Raw genomic sequence first — 15777 nt, 5'->3', positions numbered from 1 at the left:
GGTGTCCCCAGCAGTGCTGTGGCCATCTATTTTTTCCTCCTTGAGCTGTGTGACGCAGCAAGTTGTTCTCTGCTGTGTGGTGCCATCAGGATTGCTCAACAGTGGAGTGTGACAGGGCAGCAACTGTGGGAAGGCTCTGCCTGTTTCTGGGAAGTCATGGAGGCCTATGTTTGCTTGGTTGTTCAAGGGGTGCGGTCTGGGGGGAGGCAAGATTTACCTGGGACTTCTCCAACCCTGTTTGCTCTTAGGACAGACCGTTTCCTCCTTCCAACATCCCTTTCTGATTCTCTCTCTCTTTTTTTCCCCGATGCTATTATTTAATACTGCTCCAATTGTCCTTACTAATCACACTTGTTTCTTTTTAATGTGTAGTTTAAAATCAACTCTGAAGTTACTGAGTAAGCTTTTAGACCATGATAACTAAAGGAGGTGCCTGAAAATCACACATCTCCAAAAAGACGAGAGAAAACAGCGGTTCAAAATGTCCCAGGCCAGGTTTTTGGTACGCTTTTTAAAACCTTATTCCTGCTTAGTTTTACTGTTGTTAATAAACTTTTGTCTCCAAGCTTAAAGAAGTACGGGGGCCTCAGAGGGATCTCGTTTAATACTTATTAAAGAGTTTCTTATGGCTTAGAAGTCTCCATGCGCTATTTGGCACTGCTGATTTGGGTCTGCTCTGAATTTAATGCAGGCTGCAGGCAGTTGGGTGCAGTGATACTGGGAGGCTCGCGCTGCATTTCTCGCCTCTTTTGACCTCACTTATGCAAGGTTTGATGTGAAGGGCAAATGGATGCTTTCTTTTGCTGTCCTTTGGTAAGCTTTGCTTCACAGGCATCTTTTGAATCACTTCCCTGTCACAGCATCATCAGGCAAATATTTGTCTCCCTGTTTTCCTTTGAGGTGTTCTAACACTTCTAGTAGAGAACAGGAGTGACTTTGAGCCAGGCTGGGAATGCAGTTGTATCAATCTCAACCTGTTCTGACTTGCTGATTCTGCATAGCAAGTAGTTGCTTAAATATCTGTGAATACAGCATAATTATTCAGAAATGGTACCTCCCCCCCACATTCTGGATGTGTAGATCGGTATCTTACCTCTCACACATGCATGCAACTTGCCTTTATTCACAGCGAAGCAAAATTTTATTCTAGGACAAAAATACAAAATGCTTTGTGTGCATGTAGATGTATCACGTATCCTTAGGTATCATGTATTGGCAGCTGCGTGGCACTGGTTAACTTCGCAGACCATCCTGGTAGCGCTGAAAAAGGATTTCTAGGCTGTCATGTGAACGTAACCACAGGTGCACGCAGGCAGTCTCGGCACAGCTAAATAATAATGCTCACGTCACCCTAATGATGCTGCCTGCCACCCCGCTGCGAGGCTGGCACTGCTTTGCCTCATTGCATAGGCCAGGGGAATAGCTGGCCTAAGACGGCCCAGAAGGCTGCCCGGAGGACGCCGAAGGCACGTCAGCATGGCCTCATGGGATGCATCAATTCCCAGGGGTGCTGAGGGGAATGCTGCTGTGTGGGGAGGCTCGCGGGGCCCTGCAAGCCCTGATAGGCAGGCAGCTCACAAGCGCTGGGGCCTCTGTGGGGATAACGAGCCGTGCCACTGCGCCGCGAGATTGCAGGCCGGTGAGCGCGTGCTGGAGCATCTCCTGCTTGCAGGCGTGCGGCTAAAATGAGTCAGTGCTTCCTGAGCCGATCCTCCCCGGGACCTGCTTGCCCCACCCGGCTCTTTCGACGGAATTGCTTGTGTTGCAAGGGCTCCCTCCCTTAGCGCTGCTGCTGGTCCCTTACCGCACGTTCGCGTTCGTTGCTGGTTAAGAGTAGATTGCTTGGTGGTGCTTCAAACCTGTTTTGTGTTATAAAAAGGCATTTCCCAAATGGTTGAGCTTTCGGTATTGGCATGTCTTTCGGTTTGCTCTGAAGTGTGCATGCATGTCTGAGGGCTTCTGGGGTCATTTTTGTTGTTTTGAGGATAAAAATAGTGAAGGAGCCAAGAAGAGAAGACAAACAGAAACTCATCCAAGTACAAATCAGGTCTGATTTGCAAAATTACCTGCGTCTTTCTGGTTCCTGTGATTACAACTGGCAAGAGCTGAGTGAATTGCTCTCTTAAGTGGCTTCTGTTTGTAATTAGCACTGGAAATACACTGTCGATACAGATTCTCTGCATGTTTTAACAAACAAACAACTGACTAAACTTTTTAACCCAAGGGTATAATGTTACTTTTGACTTAAGTTCCAGTCATGTTCACGAGACACACAGGAGAGGGTTAGCAGCAGTGTATTAAGTGATTGCTCCTAGAAATGCTGCTGCTCTGCTTTCTGTTTGCCTAGGATTTATTTCTCATGTATGTCAAATGGCAGAAGCTCCTTGAAGAGGAGCTCCTTGTTTTCCTACATTTCTAGGCCATTTGGGCTGAAGTGAGATTTGTTAAGCAGAACAAAACAACACTGACAAAGGTGTCATGGCACAGAAATTGCTCAGTAGAGACATCAGTGCAATTTTGAAGTCTGTCTTCTCTTACTCTCTGAGCCTGAAGAACATCACAGTCCAATTTTCAACCTGCTTTCACTCTTGATGATTCTGATACAGTGGCACAAAATTGAAGCTTAGACAAAAGATTTGTGTGTATATATATATATATATGTATGTTTAAACAAAGATAATTGTTCATCTGTTGAATGATAAATACGCTATTTACTGGATATTACTAAAGATACGTTGTTTTGATTCTCCAGGGAGTATTTACTGTTACTTGAAATTAGCAAAGTAAGTGAAAGATCTCAGGGAAGGTAACAATGGAAGAGGTCAAGCAGTTATATCAGTTAAACTGTACTTTGGGCATCTGACCAGTTCAGTCTTCCCAGGCTGGCTTGGTGAACTTGAGCAACTCTTTACTCTGGGGAAAAAAAAGTAATATTATATTTTAAATAAAAATAGTACTATATTTTACATAAAGTAAAACATAGAAGGCATTGGTTTTTACGTTCAGTCTCTGAGTGGTTGGATATGTCTTTAGATAAGTATCAGATGTGTGAGAATCATCCTCTAGATTCTGATACCAGACTGCTCAAAAGTCATGAGGGAGATGAGGAACCGCAATGTGCAACAGTGTGTAGGGTACATCTAGTGGTAAAGTGGAGAAACTCAGAATAATATGTGGGATATGAAGCCAGAACTTGAACTTGATACTGTCAGATGATCGCTCTGGGCTGATAATGCCCAGATTCATTGGCCTCCCCACTGCGTTTTCACAGGAGTGGAGTTGTGAGGGAGGAGGAGGGTGTTTATACATGCACTGGATCCTGTGCTCAAGAATTAATCTTGATTTAGATGCTGGGACTTTCCCAACCGGGCCCCACTGAAATTGCTTACTGCTCCCCTCTGGACACGCTGCTCCTTCTAATCAGACCTACCTGGCATAAACCTCTTGACTGAAAGCCAGCACTGCTTGTGCTGCTGTGGTTAGAAGGGAGAGGCTTTAACTGCGGTCCCTGCTCGTAGGCTGCACATCCACCCTTTTGTTCCACACCATCCTTTTTGCCTGGGCTTCTGAGGCAGGCAGGCCCTTTCTTTAGGGATGTGGAGCACATCAGCAGCCGTGAAAACTTGGGGTGCAGTGATGGTGTGGTTTTTCTCCCTGGAGACTGAAGTGAGGGGTTCCCACACATGCTGCAGGATGCTTCCTCCCTAGGAGCCAGAGGGGTGCTGATGGGGTTATGTGCATGCAAAGCAGGAGCTCCTGGTTTCATTCATAGTTCAGTGGGACCTGGAGCTGGGAGCAGCTGCGTTGTGCAGTTGCCTCTTTCAGGATGCTTTGACTCCTTGTTCTAGCCTTGAGCCAGCCAGTCAAAACCTTCCCACGTTCTGGTTTTGGCATCGGAGCTGTGGGCTGCCCTGTCTTGAGTCTTCCAGAAGGCTTATACGATCAACATGCAAATCCCCTCTGCATTAAGAAAATACAGCAACCCTTTTTGGAGATGCAGTAAAGATTGGGATGTGACCAATAGAAACTGCTATCGGTTCAGCAGGACACATGCTCTTTTTTTCCCCTCACTGTGAGTCATCCTCCCTTAGGCGCTGATCCAACAGCACCCGAGGGGAAAAAAAGGAGTAAAGCACTTGAGCTCTGCATGTGTTTGTTTTCACAAAAGTCTCTTCTTCAGTGAAAAGTGCTGAAGTATTCACTTGCCACTATTCTGGTCCAATATTCACCCTTCCAAAGTCACGCTTTGCATACAGTGTTGGGAGAGAGAGTTTTTCTGCCCGTTTGCTTTTTCAGAAGCTAGGGGAATTCTGGTGCAACTGTCATCTTACTCATTCTGTTCACATGACATCGGAGGGAAGAAGAAAGTTGTGGCACAAGAGGGGAAGCGGAAGGTGATTCTCCCAGGGAGGATGAAATGAAACACGGTGAAGCAGTTGAAAAATATGATTATTCTGGGCAAGCTGACTGGCACACAGTCATAGCACAGTTGGATCCTCTTGGCTCACCTGTGAAATTCTTTTAGTGAGGGGGAGGGAACAGATCATGAGAACTTTTTCACATACAGCTGCGCTGTGAAAAGCAAAGCCTGTAGTGAGTTATCTGCATTTTTTGCATAGCAGTTCTTAAACGTGGAGAGTTCAGAGGTGAATCAGATCTTGTGTGGAAAAGATTTAATTTTCTCTTGCCATTTCAGGATTATTCTTTGCAAATTTTTCTGGCTCTGTGTCTGAAATCATTCTAGAGTTCTACCTCTTCCTCTGAGATAGTATTCAAAGCTAGCTAGCTCGTGGTACCGGGCAGTCTGTTCAGCATAAATTTTTCTCTCCATCACTTCATCTTGTGAATCATAGTAACATTTCAGTATTCCACCTTCAGTACTGTCCAAGTGTGTGTGTGCATGCATGCATGCCAAGGAGATTGGTAACCGCAGTTGAAATGCAGTTTTCTGGGCTCTACACCATCCCGAGCTTGTCTGCCTCTCTTGGGTTGCTCTGCAGGGCGGCTCAGAGCCACAGTTTGTCAATTTAAATCAGAAAAAAAAGTGAAGTTCCATCAGTCGCGGCTCTGGATCTCTTGAGTCGAGGTAGTGGTCACTTCAGTGCTCTGGCAAGTATTACTGCAACACAGGTCTGTGGCTGAATGTGAGCATTTCCATGCATGTCCTTACTTTGCATTCCATTTTCACATAAAGAGTTGAGTGTTTATCTTTCTTTTTCTTCTAGATTTGATGAATGTCATATCGTTTTCCTTTATCATTGTATGTGCTGAAAAGCCAGGCTGACTTACAAGCATGGCTTTCATATTCAGAGTATGCCAGTGTCTTTGGGCCAAAATATGTTGTTATAGTCACAATGGGAAAATAACTTCTAAGCACAGCTTTGTTCCTGTTCTCCTTGTGTCTTGGCAGGCTAAACAGTGAAGTTGAACATTTTCGATGTTAAATGTAAGATCCAATCAAGGCAAACTTTTCTAAAGGAGGATAAGGGATAAGGCAGCACAAATACTTTCATTAATTCCCACCTTTCATTTTAGTTAGAAAACTTTTAAAGTAAAAGGAGCCTTGGTGAAGGGAGTTGAACAGAAAGGTTATGGATGTGACTTGGCATCTGCTGCAGTTCAACTGAAGTTGGGTGATAAATGTTTTCTCGAGGCAGAATGACATCCATGTTACAAAGTAAAAGAGAGAGATGAAGATTGTGTCTATCCTTTGTACTGCTTGGCTTTATCTTCCTGCTTATCTTGGGTCATAGCTCTAGTAATCTTTTTCCTCTCCACCCTTGACTTGATGTAGTGAAACTTGCTTAACCTGTCAAAGGAATAAACCTGCTCACTGTAACGTGGGCAGGTTGCAACTCTCCTCGAGAACTCTGGAACCTGCTGCTTTAGTTTCAGATTTTTCTTTTTCCTAATGATTGCATGCAGAGAGCTGTCGTGGTGTCTGTGATATCTGACCTACGCAGTAAAAGTCAAAGGTGCAGTCAGGGTGTCTTCCTGTTTATAGCTCAATAGCTCAGGCTGCTTCCTTTCATATATGCAAAACCAAAACACGAAGGGGTTACCACATTCCTTGCTGTGGGTATGGATTCTGGCTCCTGCTTTCCGGGCATGGCAAAAGTGTGCATGAGTATGCAGGAAGGAAAACTGCAGGCTGAGGGCAGCTGATGGCTTCAACACCAAGTGTAGCTAAGCCCAGTCACTGCACTGCTGCACCCACGTTAACAAGCCCTGCCTTATTAGCAGTCATTTTATTGCAGATGTGGCTGGACTGCTTTTGGAACTTGCAGGAGCCAGAGTGTTTGCATATATTGTGTCAAGGCAGGCAGAGGTGGCAGGCTGGACTTGCAGTTATCTGCAATTACCAGCAGTTTCTCCTGTTGGTACACACATGTGGATGTGCCGTTGCAGCCTTCTCCCATAGGCGCAGCTCCATCAAAACAGGCAGAGCTAAGCAGATGGACAAAGAGCAGGGGAATATAACTTAGCCCTAAGGAAGCTATTTTCAGTGGGTATCTACTAACAGGAATTCTCTCTGACAGGCAGGAGACTTGAAAATAGAAACAAAAAGTCCCATACTTTATGTATAGCAGTATTTTTGTTGTCGTTTGTTTGTTTTCTGGCTGAATAGGATTTAGCTTGATTGCTTTCATTCTCTCCCTCTCTGAAAGTGACTGGCCAAATCATACTGGCTAGACACCAGCCAAACTGCCAGCAGGATAAGCACACAGCCCATGTGTCTGTCTGCCTCTCTCTGGGGTGGGGGGACAGACAGGCACATGCAAGAGGAAGATTTAATCAAAACTGGAAGGCAATCTTTATCAAAAAGAAGGAAGTGTATTTAAAAAAATACTGCAGCAAACTACCTTTCAGGTCTTGTTTTGCCTCCAGAACTGGATACTGCCTTTTTGGCCTGTTGTTTCCCATTGCTTTTCAAGTTTATCTGCAACCATTGTAGGCATTTCTCTCTTACCAGCCTGCTGGGAACATCTGCATGCAGATGTTCTCTTCTTCTTGAGCCTTACACAGTGCAAGCAGCCCACAGCATCCGTCTCTTGTTTTTGTGGCCTGTGAGAGTTGCCTGGGAGCTGAATTTGATTCCCCAAAATGCTGGGGGTAGGTAAACAATATAGGCACTTGCTGAACAGCCATTTTAATCTTGCAGCAGTTCTGCTGTGTTTGGGTTTTTGAATGGAGGCTGTTCCTGCATAACACCCTCAGGAAGCTGGCTGTAGTGTGAGACAGTAATGTAGTTGCCTTTTCTTAAAAGATTCAGGGATTGTGAAAGTATTATGCTGGGAGACACTCATCTGGCAGCCTCTGCCCATGGGTCAGTTTGGTCCAGTGTTATCTTGCAGCAATCACGCCCTTGGCATCTAAAACTAAAATTGATTTTATGTCATAACTGCCAAGCAGCTGTGAGGACGTGTAAGACTCACCTGGCTTACAACATTCTCTCATGTTTGAACATGATGGTTTGCAGTCAAGTGAAATGGCACCATCCTGAGCTGGGCTGGTGTGGCTTCTGAAGGAGCTTGCCCAGATACCATTAACACAGACTGCCTTGTGCTGCTTTGAAGTCAGTCAGATGCACAAAGGGCACTTCTCTCCTGCACTCCCAGTTGTAACTATTAGAAGTGAAAATTTCCGTTGCATACTGGAATGAAGGAACGTAAGTTTGACTTCTGTCAAAAGCACTTGACTACTATCAATTTGAAGCAAAAAGCCCTACATCTGGTTTTAAAAAAAGTACAAGTTAAGCATTGAATACTCAGAAAAAAAAAGGTGAAGTAATATGTGTCATCTAACTGAAGAGAACTGGGTGGGAGCGTCTTGCTTGGTTGCAAACGTGGCAAACTAAGAGGCAAGCGGGCCAAGTGTATGGACATGAGATTGCTTCCTCAGCCACTTTGTTCTTTGGGTTTATGTGCTGCACCAGAGAACCAAAGAAATACACTAGGTGTCTCAGTCACTGCTGAGGTTGAGAACATCCTGCAGTGATGGTACTTCTAACCTGGAGCAATATAAGCAGGCTTTGTGGAGCCTTCTTTTCCTCTTTCCAGTATCACTGTGACAGTAAGTAGTCTTTGTCCTGGGGATGTGGGTTTAGGAAGGCATTTTAGCAGTACAGAGTTTCACAAGCCATGCTTGCTGCAGCTTCACAGTGTTACCAGTATTATTTCCACTTTATGTGTGCAGTTGAAATTTGAAGGGCCTGGAGGTGATGGGGGATGGATGCAGGTGCAGGCGCTAGTGAGGTGATGGCCTACAGCCTCACACAGTCCTGGGTGCTGTGAAGAGCCCACACTGGGTCATGTCCTGGCCGTATTTCGGGACTGTCAGGACCGCAATGCAGTTCATGGGATCTCTGCTGGGATCATTGGAAGGCAAAGCTTGGAAGTGGTGTTGGCATTAAAATTGGGGCAGACTTCCCACCCCGATTTGCCCGCTGATGGTGTCTTTTTCCCCCTCCTGCTCAGGCACATGAAGATTCATGAGAAGGATCCAAACAGCACGGCGAGCACAACTCCCCCGTCTCCGCTGAAGCGCAAGCGATTGTCTTCAAAGCGGAAGTTCAGTCAAGATGCCGAGATGGACAGAGAGGAAAGGACACCTGCAAAAAAGGTTTGTTACCAGGCGTGAAGCAAAAGCCTTTCCTGACTGCCTCCTGTGCTTTTGGCCGTTGTGCTCGTGCAGTCAGCACTGGAATATTAACATTTGGTCTCATTACGGTGCTGTGTGATTCAAGATACCTCTGTTTTTCTTCTTTACCCAACAGTGCTGTCTGAAATGGAAAATGCATTTCTAATTCAGAAATTGAAAGAATTATTCTTTGCTTAAATTTCTCGTTTTGTATGTTGATCGCATATATGCTTATTGATTGCAAATATTAGCTAATGTTGGATGAGAAGATGACAAACTATTCTCTCACTACTGCTGTTTTTTTTCCCCATTTTATTTCCTGTTTAATTTATAGTATTCTTGGAGGGTGGTGATTGGAACTTCAAAAAAAGTGTTTACTTAAGAAACAACTTAAGTGCATTTTTGTTATGACTGAAGAAAAAAAAAATCTATAGTATGTTTCCCTTTTGCAGTAGCATAATCCTGCATTATTTGAGTTGCAAGAGCAACCAGAAAATATTTATGCGAAGGCTAGACATTTCCATTAGGGTTTTGTTTATGAAATATTTTATTGCATTTTAGTCATTTATCCAAAACGTGTGGTGGCTGCCAAAATTAACTCGACCCTTTCTACTTCGTCTCTAAATGGCAAACTGGTAGCAGCTCCATGTAGCTCAGTAGCCTTCTTTCCGTGCATGCTTTTCCTCCCTGTAATCAGAAGAGGGCTATAGAAAACATGCAGAAGTTCATTGCTTTTCCATGGACCACTTGAGTTAGCAGTTGGCAGTATTTCAGTGGCATAAATAATTTAGGCTGACAGCTCGCCTGGCTCTCTGAAGGAGGAGGAATGCTGGTTCAGTGGTACATAAACATGCGAGTTGTTCAGATCGCAGTTTCTCATTAGAAGTGATGCATCTGTGACTTAGCTGCGTGCTTCATCTCTTGTTGAGCCTGCTTCCTGCCATGTGTATTCTCACATGCACTGCCTCTCGCACACTGTTGCCAGAATGAGCAATTTCTGGTCACCTGCGGCAAAGCTACAGATGGAAGTCACTGCTCTGCTTATAAGAGGAGGACTTGGAATGGGTTGCATGTTTGGTTTGTTGCTTGAAATTCAGTCTAGTGAGGGTTTTTTTTTCCTTTCTCTATAGGTTGTCGAGGATGGTCAGTATGGTGAAGGGGATAGGAAAGAAGATGACGCTTACCATTGTCCAGTATGTTTCAAAGACTTTTTTTGCAAGTATGCGCTGGAGTCCCACATGGAGACACATCCAGATAACTCACTGAGGTAAGAAGTGGGCTTGAGAGCATTTCTGGTTGCCAGATGGTCTCAGAGAGCCTGCTGGGGAGGGGAGAAAAACCCAGCATTGTTCAGACCTCTGCACCGTTAACTGACCCCCATTCTGATTTTGAACTGGTTTTGAATCTTTCTGCTTCATCTTTTGTCACCAGGGTGCTAGAAGGTTTGTTCTATTTATTTATTTATTTATTTATTCCAAATAGAGGATATTTTGCCAGCTAATAGCTGGGAATGTTTTTAGGAGAAACTAAAGCACCCCGTCCTCCCTTCCAAACTTACCACAGTTGTTGTATAAAATGGCAGATGCTTAAAGCAGGAAGCAAAGCTAGATAAATCCATTCAGGTACCAACCTATGAGGTTCTTCTGCCTGAAGTTTTGCTGCTTGTCATGGGAGTGAGTGGAGATAGATGAGTTTCTGGTTCCAAACCTTCTGCAAAGTTTGTAATGCTTTTCTGCCTATTGAGGTTAGGGAATGTTTTGGGTTTGGGCTTAAATCAGCATCTCTTAACAAGGAAAAATTAGCTATTAATTGTTTGGGAAGGTGCTTGGGGTTTGTGTTTTGGTTCAAGTAATTGCTCCTGAGATCTCTGATGCTTTTTATTTCCTGTTTGTTTTTTTTAATGGAAAATAACTAGAGCCAGATAACATGAAGATACAAAAGAGATATTCCAAGTTTAGTTTAAACACGTAGAAAAGCTGCTATTTTACAAAAGCAGGTTATCCATTTGCAAAAACTTGTCAGTGCTTCCTTCAGGCTTGTTTAGGACATTGGACTCTCAAGTGATCTTTTCAGAAGGTAGCAGAATTTGACATTTTGGAGTGTCAACATTCTTTCCTGCAGACATTGTCTTAATAGAATGGGATGGAGCAGAGCTGGGGTTTGTTATTTATTTATTTGTTTATTTCATTAGAAAAGATTGGTGAATACATCTAGCACCTTTTTTTTTTTTTTTTTTTTTTTTTTTTCTTAAGGCATTGTAATTGTAATTAATGTGGAGGGGATTTGGAAAACTCTTTCTTAAACTTAGTCCAGCAAATAATAGTTACTTAATTGGAGTTTGCTGCTTTGGAAGTAAATCAAGTAAATTCTCATTACAGAACAAAATTGAAACAGTTGATCTCTATCCCCACCGAAAGACCTCTGAGTTAACTTTGCAGTACCCTTTAGGCTTTAGAGAAAGTGGCTGTGTTATTAGGCTTGACCCAACACTAGCCTCACTTCTATGTTTCTGCAAAGATACAACATCTTTGCTAGGCTATATGCTGTGAAGCTGAGTGGATAGGAGGATTCTCTGGCTTTGGGTGATGGATAAAAGCCAATTTAATAGACACCCTTCTAACTTGGGAGCTTTACAGTCTGTTGCTGCAAAGCAGAAGGACACTGTCTGTGCAAGCAGTCTCTTCATGTACCTCTTCATGTAGCTCTTTCCCTAGGATTAGCAGAGTTACTTTTGGGTAACATTCTCCTGACATGGATTTTGCTACCCATAATTGTGTTGAGCAGCACAGGCTAAAATGTGTCCCTAAATCAAAGGTACGATTGTCATGCTTTGTAGGCACGAGTTAAGGGTAGTGCTGGGTCTTTAGGGCTTGTCTAGACAATGGCAAAGGGTGTTTTGTCAAATGTTTGCTTTAGCAACTTAAGACATGTCAGTAGAGATAGGGCAAGACAAGGAAGCCATGGTTTTTCCTGGTCAGCTAACACATTCAAATGCAACTTGCCTTACCTATCTGGCTTAAAATATACCTTTTGTCCTCGTCTAGACGAGTCAGATGTCACTGTGTGCTTGCCCCAACCTATCAGAAAATCATCTGGTAGGCAGAGCAGCCTGGGCTGCTGTTCAGGTGGCTGTTTCATCTCTGCAGGATGAAAGTCCTAGGCAGGCAGGGTCTGCAATACCCTGGATCCCAGAGTTTTGCAGGACTGTTTGCAGGATTCAACAAAATGTGCCAGTTGTGGTGTGCCGTTTTCAGCCCTGAATTAACGTGACTGAAATGATTCCTTTTGTGAGGCATGAAGGTGTCTTTTTAAGTGAAGGAGCTGAAGAAAAGAGAAAACACTGCTAGAATAATAGAGCAGGAGGTATGTGTGTATGGGTGTGTTTGTGGCAGGGGAGCAAACTGCAAAGTGTTAGAAAACATTCATCAAATCCCGGTGTTTCCTTATTGTAGAAGACCAAGAGGAAGAACTCTACTTAAACAAAGTTCAAACAAACGAAAAAGGAGAGCAGCTGTGCTACGAGCAAAGGGCAGGGAGCAGAACACACTCAGTCTCTTTTTACTGCCAGTGTTGTAAAATTCAAGTCACTTGATCAGGACTTCTGTGAAGCAGGTATCAGATGTTGTGCATCCTCAGGCCCCAGATGCTCTGGCTCTGGCAGTTGGTTTGCAGCGGCTGCTGTGGGCAGCCCTGGACAGACTGTTTTGTCATAACCAAGAAATAAGTGATGCTCTGTCAGCCTCAATATACTTCTCTTTGTAAACTGTGGGGCAAACAGGCGGTGGCCGTGCTGTTGGGTAACTGCAGCCTCTCACTCCCACAGCATCTTCTGTCCTGTTCCCCCATTAAGGAACGGCAGGGCTGTCTGGCAGCCCCTGGGTCTGCCTGGGAGCAGTTCATTCACAGAGTGGGCCTTTGCCCTTCCAGATACTGTCAAATGAGCAACTTGAAATCGCAGGGTTAGCTGTTCAAAGCCTGATGAAAAGCCTTGTGCTCCCTGGGAGCACTTTTTCATGCAGAGCCACGAGCTGGGAGTACCTCATTGTTTACTTGCAGCAAAATAAACAATGCTTAATCCACCGATTGTGTGAGAGAGGCTCCCGCTTGGGAGAGTCTCTCCCAGTTATGTAAAATCCCAGATCGGACATCTTTGTCTTCTAATTACGGTAGGAACTGTCCTGCTGGGGGAGCCAGAATAGGGCCCTTTGTCCCACTGCAGTGGGCTGTGGCCCTGGGCTGTGCCCTGTGCATCCTGCACGCATCACCCCCTGGCCAGTCCATGTCCCTTTGAAGCCCCACGACCTGCACCCTAATTAGTGACAGGAATTGGTCCCAGAGAGGCTGCCTGCACCCCTATTAGCTAAGGGAGGGGACATTCTCTGTGCTTTCTGCCCCCCCGCCCCCCTCCTTGTGCCTCCCTACCTGGATTATTTAAAGCCGGCGGCCATTTTCCTGCAGCCAGGGCCTTGAAACACCATCTATTTTGGGGAGGAAGTTGTATCTAAGCATTGATATAATTACCAGAGTGCTGAAGCACTGTGCAGCCAATAGGGAAAATAAGAAACCCCGCAGAGAAGGGTAACTCCTCTGGAAACTTTTGTGGCTGAGGGTTGCTGTCAGACATGGTAACGTGCTTCTAAAGATTGCCTGACAGACAGCTCTGAGCAGCAGCAGCAGCCCAGGCTGAAGAGATGGGAGGATTTCCTGAGGAGAAGCCTCTCGAGGCGCTCTGTGAGGTTTCCCTTCTTTCCTTTGGCAAGTACAATGGAACAGACTTAAAGTAAAACGTGTGGCTTTTTAAAAAGTACATGCACTGTAAAATTCCTCTGTTGAGTTTCTCTGTAACTAGAGCATACCCTTTTTATTTTCTCTCCCTCTCCTCCAGAAGGTTTTCTACAGTACTCTGTGTACCAACAGCTGAGACTTCTTAGTTTCTCCTTTCTCCCAGCTCCAGTGAGACGTTTATTCTGCTTCTTGTGGCCCTACATCTTTCTGAGGAGAGGAGGAGGGAGGTGGTGATAACGTGGCAGCTACCACCTTTCATAGAGGCACGTTTCAGCATTAGTTCTCAGCAAGGGTAGCTTGTACAGGTTGAAACATGGTAAAAGCTAGTATCTTTATGAGTGCAGAGTGCCCTTTTTGATCACATCTGATTCAGCGAGTCACTGTTTTCAGTTACAGGATTTGGGATTTTTTCTAAGTGTTTTTTATAGGAGCTGAGTAGATAGGAGGAAAAAAAAAAAAAGGCATTACAGGGTGTGAAATGCACTGTATCCCTCAGGCCTTGAGCTGACCTATAGACCAGTACCTGTAGATGCCTGTGTCCATGAATGGATTCAGGCTAGATGAAGTTTTCTGACCTTTTACAGTGCATGTCCAAACAGTGATATAATATATTAAGCTTTGTAACTTGCCAAATCCCAGGCATATTTTCACTAGGACAGCAAAAGCAGTTCTCTTGCCCCAGGATAATGTGCTTTTGTAAAACTTCCAAGAAGCCAAAGAAAGAAAACCGAAAGCCATTCACTGTCTACCTTGTTCTTCAAATCAACTTAGCCAAGTTTGGCTGAAACTTGTAAAGTCAGGTGTGCTAGAGGTTGAACGCCACCGTAGAAAGCTGTTGTTTTGAACAGCTAGATCAGTAAAAGACATAGCAACAGAAATGCTCAGGACCTGGAACGAAAAAAAATGTCAGGACACCCTGACCATTGGTGTTTGTTGTCATCCACCTCCAGTTTTGCCAGGGTAACCTGAGCTTGTGTTTCTGAAAAAGCTCCTTGGTAGGAAATGCTGCTGTTGTGTCTTGGTGTTACATGGCTTCACTTGCAAAGGAAGCGTGCAGTTTAAATACTGTAAGAATGAGCCCCTGGACTCTACGGGTGAATTGTTTCACAGTTTGTGATTCAGTCAGTGTGCTCACCAGACTCCCCCCTCTGCCAGCACGCTGCCATTCTTCAGTGCATGGTGATGAGTAGCGAGATGTGCAGGGTACCTCGACCTTCATCTCTGTGTTAGTCACTTCAGCTAATGCATGTGAGCAATATATGTTAAGCTAAGTCAAAATCAAGTGGATTTTAAGTCATAACTATTCCAGCTACTTAAAATAGTACATTTGTTGCCCAGTTACTGTTCATCACAATAATTCTCTACGTTGGTTTTGAGGAGATAAAATAACCAGGAAAACAAAATAATTAATTTTTAAGTGTACTAAGGTTATTTCAGTCCTTACCACCAGTAGAAAAGACTGCTGCAAGAGAAAGTTGTGTGCAGAGCAGCAGTGTGACTGAGTGAAAGTACATTATACAGGATGTAAAAGAAAAAAAAAAAGACACCAGAAAAAGCCCCTTAAGTTTCATTCCCGTTTCTGCCAATGCCTACTTAAGCAACTTCAGGAATTTACTTTCTCTCCTTATATAGTAAGAAATAATTCTGCTGACTTAATTTTTGTGAAGCATGCTGCTTTCTACACATGGTCAGCATTTTGTAGGAAGAGGGTGTTATAGACATTGCAAAATTAAAAGAGTGAATGTGTTTGAAAAGCAAATGTCGTATGCTATTTCTTATTGCTTATGTGCCACTACTGTAAGTTTGTGGTGGGGAGAGTAGGTTTCTTCCTAGCAGCTGACATAACTGTTATTAGAAACAACTAGTAGTCTTCTTGTAGCATTGTGAACTGTTGTACTACTTTTACATCTCTGTCACAGCCCTTAGTGTGCATATAGTGTGCACTTGTCAATGCTTCAGAATGGGAAACTCGTCTTCTTTCAGTGCAGGCGGTTAATGCTGAGGTTGTTGTATCCTACACGACTGTTGAGTATGGGGGGAGAGTGAAAGCACTCCAGCACAGGCATGCCTGTGTACTCTTTGACCTTTGGTTTTGGCACACTCTAGCCCTGATGCTTCCCTTCTTAGTCATTGCTCTAGGGTCATCTGCTGGAGTTACCAAGTACTGACAGAGTACCTTCTACCAAACTTCTTGCAGCCAAAGACAGAGGTGCACAAGGGTCAGTTAGTTGTATGGCAGTGCAGCCTGGGCCGACTCCCCTGTTACGTGTGCTCAACTGCTCAACTGCTTGCTTGGTGTTTGGTTAATACAAACTGGGAAGTGAATCCTGATCACAGTTGGTAGTATGTTCA

The 15777-nt window shown here is 44.3% G+C and overlaps 1 protein-coding gene across 7 annotated transcripts in view; it reads left to right on the top strand.

The window, feature by feature from the left end:
- The window catches only part of RREB1 (ras responsive element binding protein 1), a 123326-nt gene that overhangs the window by 73106 nt on the left and 34443 nt on the right, over nt 1–15777 (top strand). For all 7 annotated transcript variants that reach the window (XM_085220259.1, XM_085220255.1, XM_085220257.1 and 4 more), the window contains 2 exons: nt 8478–8622; nt 9771–9907. In XM_085220259.1, the coding sequence (XP_085076385.1) occupies nt 8478–8622; nt 9771–9907 (282 nt within the window). The remainder of the gene's footprint in view (nt 1–8477; nt 8623–9770; nt 9908–15777) is intronic.

This window comes from Meleagris gallopavo, chromosome 3 (assembly GCF_905368555.1).
Source record: "Meleagris gallopavo chromosome 3, MGAL_WU_HG_1.1, whole genome shotgun sequence".
Taxonomy (NCBI): Eukaryota; Metazoa; Chordata; class Aves; order Galliformes; family Phasianidae; genus Meleagris; species Meleagris gallopavo.
The sequence above is the reverse complement of the archived record's forward strand: the minus strand, read 5'-3'. Positions and strand labels throughout refer to the sequence as shown.